Source organism: Aegilops tauschii, chromosome 5 (assembly GCF_002575655.3).
Source record: "Aegilops tauschii subsp. strangulata cultivar AL8/78 chromosome 5, Aet v6.0, whole genome shotgun sequence".
In the NCBI taxonomy this organism is placed as follows: domain Eukaryota; kingdom Viridiplantae; phylum Streptophyta; class Magnoliopsida; order Poales; family Poaceae; genus Aegilops; species Aegilops tauschii.
This window is the reverse complement of record NC_053039.3, coordinates 56,910,946-56,916,906: the sequence shown is the minus strand read 5'-3', so window position 1 is coordinate 56,916,906 and position 5,961 is coordinate 56,910,946. Positions and strand designations below refer to the sequence as shown.

Here is a 5,961-nt window from a genome sequence, read left to right as displayed (position 1 = left end):
CGAGTCGGAGGACGAGGTCGCCCTCGCGGAACGTGAGGGGCTTGATCTTCTTGCTGTGGTAGTGCCTCGGGCCTTGCTGGTAGATGGCCGAGCGACTGAGCGCCAGGAGGCGTGCTTCTTTTAGCAGGTCGACGTCATCTTCGCGGGCTTATCTATCTTCGGCTTCGGTGTACATCGCGACGCGTGGCGAGTCGAACTCAACGTCGGTCGGTATGACGGCTTCGGCTCTGTAGACGAGGAAGAACGGCGTGAACCCGGTCGACCTATTCGGCGTGGTGCGTAGACTCCAGAGAACGGCTGGCAACTCGTCAAGCCAGTTGCCGGGTGAGCGGATGAGTGGCTCGACGAGTCACGGCTTGACCCTGGACAGGATGAGTCCATTGGCCCGCTCGACCTGCCCGTTAGACTGCGGATGCGCAACAGAGGCCAGGTCGAGGCGGATGCCGGAGACGGAGCAGTATTGTTCGAGCGCGCCCTTGGTGAAGTTGGTGCCGTTGTCGGTGATGATGCTGTTCGGCATGCCGTAGCGCACCGCTATGTCCTTGATTAACCAGACGGCTGTTGGCCCGTTTAGTTTCTTGATTGGTCTTGCCTCGATCCACTTGGTGAATTTGTCCACTGCCACTAGCAAGTGCGTCATGCCGCCTCGAGCGGTTTTGATGGGTCCCACCATGTCGAGTCCCCAGACCACGAAGGGCCAGGCGATCGGTATGGTGCGGAGTGCTGACGCCGGCTGGTGGCTACGTTTGCTGAAGCACTGGCATCCCTCACACTTGAGGACGAGCGACTCGGCATCTTGGAGGGCCGTGGGCCAGTAGAAACTGTGGCGGAACGCCTTGGCCACCAAGGATCTTGATGCGGCGTGGTGCCCGCACTCGCCCTGATGTATGTCGAGGAGGATGTCGATGCCCCGTTCCTGCTCGACGCAGCGCAGGAACACGCCGGTGGAGCTGCGCTTGACGAGCTCGTTGTTGATGATGTTGTAGGCGGACGCCCGGCGCTGCACTTGCCGAGCTTCGGTCTCGTCCATGGGGAGAACCCCGTTCTCCAGAAATTCTGATATTGGGAGGGCCAAAGATGGAGCCGTAACCACGGCGAAGACGACCACCAGGTTGGGTACCGAGTAGGCAGCCCCCGAGCCGGGTTGAGCAGCCCCCTGGTCGGGATGGCGACGGCCGGGTCCGGGACGATGGTGGCCGGGTCGAGCTGAGCGGCCCCTAGGCCGGGTTCAGCAGTCCCCGGGCCGGGTTGAGATGCAGCCGGGTCATCTGGAACGTCGATGGACTCGGAGTCCGGCGATGGCTTGACGGACGGCTTGCGCAGGTGCTCGAGGGAGACGCCGGATGGGATGGCTTGTCGTGACGAGGCGATCTTGGCGAGCGTGTCGGCTGCTTCGTTCTCCGCGCGTGGGACGTGGAGGAACTCGCAGCCCTCGAAGGATCCGGACAGCTTCTGGACAAGGAAGCGGTAGCTTGCCATGCTGGAGTCGCGGGCGTCCCATTCGCCGGAGCACTGCTGCACCACCAGGTCCGAGTCGCCGTAGCATAGGATGCGCCGGATGCCGAGTTCCTTGGCAAGCCGGAGGCCGTGCACAAGGGCTTCGTACTCGGCGACGTTGTTGGAGGCGGCGTAGTGGATCTGGAGCGCGTAGCAGAGCCGGTCGCCCTTCGGGGACGACGGTACGATGCCGGCCCCCAAGCCGAGTCACATCTTGGACCCGTCGAAGTGCATGCGCTAATGCGTCGAGTCGGGAGGCGGCGGCAAGTACTGGGTCTCAGTCCAGTCGACGAGGAAGTCGGCCAGGGCTTGAGACTTCATCCCGGTGCGGGGCTCGTAGAGGATGGTGTGGCCGGCTAGCTGGATCGCCCACTTGGCAACCCAGCCAGAGGCATCCCGACACCCGATGATTTCTACGATAGAAGCCGTGCTGACCACGGTGACAACGTGCTCTTGGAAATACTGCTTCAGCTTCTTGGCGGTGAAGTACATGCTGTACCACATCTTCTGGTAGTGCGGGTAGTTCTGCTTGGAGATGGAGAGCACCTCGCTCAGGTAGTAGACTGGGTGCTGGACGGCTTGGACCTAGCCCTTCTTTGGTCGCTCTACCACCAGCACCGTGCTGACCGCCCGCGAGGTCCCGGCTATGTAGAGCAACAGCGGCTCCTTGTCGGTCGGCGCGGCCAGGACTGGTGCGGTGGAGAGCATGCGCTTGAGGTCTTGGAAGGCCTCGTTTGCCTTGCCATTCCATTCGAACGGGATCGTCTTCTTCATCAGCTGGTACAGGGGTAGTGCCCTCTCGCCTAGCCGGCTTAGAAACCGGCTGACCGAGGCCAAGCATCCGGTGAACTTCTGGACATCGCGCAGCCGAGCCGGCTTGCGCATGCGCTCGATGGCCTTGATCTTCTCCGGGTTCGCCTCAATGCCGCGTTCCGAGACGAGGAAGCCGAGTAGCTTTCCGGCCGGGACGCCGAAGATGCATTTTTCTGGGTTAAGCTTGACCTTTTATTCGCGGAGGTTGGTGAATGTTTCCTTCAAATCGTCAAGGAGCGTGAGGTGCTACTTGGTCTTCACCATGATGTCGTCCATGTATACGTGGATATTGCGGCTGAGTTGCGGCAGGAGGCATTTCTGCATGCAGCGCTGGAAGGTGGCGCCGGCGTTCTTCAAGCCGAACGACATGGTACCAATGTTTTCGATACTCAAGCGGACATTCTCGCTTCCGCTTCGTCGACCCGTATCGCGTCCAATACAGCTATGCCACAAGTTGACCTAACCAACTGGTAAACAAAACCCAAGTTAACGGATCGACCTAGGAATAGGATGAATAGAACCATTGAATCGTCACCCAATGGAGCAGAGAGCCTTCCTTTAAGAAAGAAATAACTCCCTACAACAACCGTGTTTCGAAACTCGATTCATTATCATACGATAAATTGCATGACAAGAACCTTCATTCCTACAGAGAGGTTGAAGCTAAGTTTCAAGACCTAGTACGGGCAAAGCGCAGTTCAAAACCGAAAATGTAGCAATATGCCCCAAAGGGCGTGATGAAGGACGTCTTCAGGGCGTCGGCCGGGTCCAGCTTGATCTGGTGGTAGCCGGAGTAAGCGTCCAGGAAGGACAGGAGCTCACACCCGGCGGTCGATTCGATGACTTGGTCAATCCGTGGGAGGGCGAACGGATCCTTGGGATAGGCCTTGTTGAGGCTGGTGTAGTCGATGCACATGCACCAGGTCTTGTTCTTCTTCAGAACGAGGATTGGATTGGCCAGCCACTCGGGGTGAAACACTTCCATTATGAAGCCGACCGCCAAAAGCTTGGCGACCTCTTCACCAATGGTTCTTCTCTTCTCTTCGGAAAATCGTCGCAGGGGTTGATGGACAGGCTTGGCATCCTTGTGGACATGAAGTTTGTGCTCGACGTACTTCCTCGGGATAGCCGGCATGTCCTTGGGGGTCCATGCGAAGATATCCCGATTCTCACGGAGGAAGTCGACGAGGTAGTAGGCGTTGCGATCGCGCAAGGCCCTGCTCACGATGAATGGGCCCTCCCATGGAGGGGACAGCTTGTGCTGGCCTGCCTGCTCTTGCACCAGTCGGAGGACGAGGTCGCCCTCGCGGAACGTGAGGGGCTTGATCTTCTTGCTGTGGTAGTGCCTCGGGCCTTGCTGGTAGATGGCCGAGCGACTGAGCGCCAGGAGGCGTGCTTCTTCGAGCAGGTTGACGTCATCTTCGCGGGCTTATCTGTCTTCGGCTTCGGTGTACATCGCGACGCGTGGCGAGTCGAACTCAACGTCGGTCGGTATGACGGCTTCGGCTCCGTAGACGAGGAAGAACGGTGTGAACCCGGTCGACCTATTCGGCGTGGTGAGTAGACTCCAGAGAACGGCTGGCAACTCGTCAAGCCAGCTGCCGGGTGAGCGGATGAGTGGCTTGACGAGTCACGGCTTGACCCTGGACAGGATGAGTCCAATGGCCCGCTCGACCTGCCCGTTAGACTGCGGATGCGCAACAGAGGCCAGGTCGAGGCGGATGCCGGAGACGGAGCAGTATTGTTCGAGCGCGCCCTTGGCGAAGTTGGTGCCGTTGTCGGTGATGATGCTGTTCGGCATGCCGTAGCGCACCGCTATGTCCTTGATTAACCAGACGGCTGTTGGCCCGTTTAGTTTCTTGATTGGTCTTGCCTCGATCCACTTGGTGAATTTGTCCACTGCCACCAGCAAGTGCGTCATGCCGCCTCGAGCGGTTTTGAAGGGTCCCACCATGTCGAGTCCCCAGACCACGAAGGGCCAGGCGATCGGTATGGTGCGGAGTGCTGACGCCGGCTGGTGGCTGCGTTTGCTGAAGCACTGGCATCCCTCACACTTGAGGACGAGCGACTCGGCATCTTGGAGGGCCGTGGGCCAGTAGAAACCGTGGCGGAACGCCTTGGCCACCAAGGATCTTGATGCGGCGTGGTGCCCGCACTCGCCCTGATGTATGTCGAGGAGGATGTCGATGCCCCGTTCCTGCTCGACGCAGCGCAGGAACACGCCGTTGGAGCTGCGCTTGACGAGCTCGTTGTTGATGATGTTGTAGGCGGACGCCTGGCGCTGCACTTGCCGAGCTTCGGTCTCGTCCATGGGGAGAACCCCGTTCTCCAGAAATTCTGATATTGGGAGGGCCAAAGATGGAGCCGTAACCACGGCGAAGACGACCACCAGGTTGGGTACCGAGTAGGCAGCCCCCGAGCCGGGTTGAGCAGCCCCCTGGTCAGGATGGCGACGGCCGGGTCCGGGACGATGGTGGCCGGGTCGAGCTGAGCGGCCCCTAGGCCGGGTTGAGCATTCCCCGGGCCGGGTTGAGATGCGGCCGGGTCATCTGGAACATCGATGGACTCGGAGTCCGGCGATGGCTTGACGGACGGCTTGCGCAGGTGCTCGAGGGAGACGCCGGATGGGATGGCTTGTCGTGACGAGGCGATCTTGGCGAGCGTGTCAGCTGCTTCGTTCTCCGCGCGTGGGACGTGGAGGAACTCGCAGCCCTCGAAGGATCCGGACAGCTTCTGGACGAGGAAGCTGTAGCTTGCCATGCTGGAGTCGCGGGCATCCCATTCGCCGGAGCACTGCTGCACCACCAGGTCCGAGTCGCCGTAGCACAGGATGCGCCGGATGCCGAGTTCCTTGGCAAGCCGGAGGCCGTGCACAAGGGCTTCGTACTCGGCGACGTTGTTGGAGGCGGCGTAGTGGATCTGGAGCGCGTAGCAGAGCCGGTCGCCCTTCGGGGACGACGGTACGATGCCGGCCCCCAAGCCGAGTCGCATCTTGGACCCGTCGAAGTGCATGCGCCAATGCGTCGAGTCGGGAGGCGGCGGCAAGTACTGGGTCTCGGTCCAGTCGACGAGGAAGTCGGCCAGGGCTTGAGACTTCATCCCGGTGCGGGGCTCGTAGAGGATGGTGTGGCCGGCTAGCTGGATCGCCAACTTGGCAACCCAGCCAGAGGCATCCCGACACCCGATGATTTCTCCGATAGAAGCCGTGCTGACCACGGTGACAACGTGCTCTTGGAAATACTGCTTCAGCTTCTTGGCGGTGAAGTACATGCTGTACCACATCTTCTGGTAGTGCGGGTAGTTCTGCTTGGAGATGGAGAGCACCTCGCTCAGGTAGTAGACTGGGTGCTGGACGGCTTGGACCTTGCCCTTCTCTGGTCGCTCTACCACCAACACCGTGCTGACCGCCCGCGAGGTCCCGGCTATGTAGAGCAACAGCGGCTCCTTGTCGGTCGGCGCGGCCAGGACTGGTGCGGTGGAGAGCATGCGCTTGAGGTCTTGGAAGGCCTCGTTTGCCTTGCCATTCCATTCGAACGGGATCGTCTTCTTCATCAGCTGGTACAGGGGTAGTGCCCTCTCGCCTAGCCGGCTTAGAAACCGGCTGACCGAGGCCAAGCATCCGGTGAACTTCTGGACATCGCGCAGCCGAGC

General features: G+C 60.4%; 1 protein-coding gene across 1 annotated transcript; it reads right to left on the bottom strand.

Annotated features, from left to right (window-relative positions):
* Positions 1 to 349: 349 nt before the first annotated feature.
* Positions 350 to 5,070, bottom strand: LOC141022554 (uncharacterized). Its single transcript, XM_073498815.1, has 4 exons — positions 4,712 to 5,070; positions 1,933 to 1,990; positions 1,121 to 1,431; positions 350 to 509 (listed from the first exon to the last, which is right to left on the bottom strand). The coding sequence occupies exons 1-4, from the start codon at positions 5,068 to 5,070 to the stop codon at positions 350 to 352; spliced, it is 888 nt and encodes a 295-aa protein (XP_073354916.1).
* Positions 5,071 to 5,961: the final 891 nt, after the last annotated feature.

Coding starts and splice junctions, on each gene's coding strand:
- LOC141022554 (XM_073498815.1), bottom strand. CDS start 5,070: ATGGCAAGCTACAGCTTCCTCGTCCAGAAGCTGTCCGGATCCTTCGAG. Junction 1,991..4,711: donor GCTCGGGGGCTGCCTACTCG/GTACCCAACCTG, acceptor GATGTGGTACAG/CATGTACTTCACCGCCAAGA. Junction 1,432..1,932: donor AAGAGCACGTTGTCACCGTG/GTCAGCACGGCT, acceptor GGATCCTTCGAG/GGCTGCGAGTTCCTCCACGT.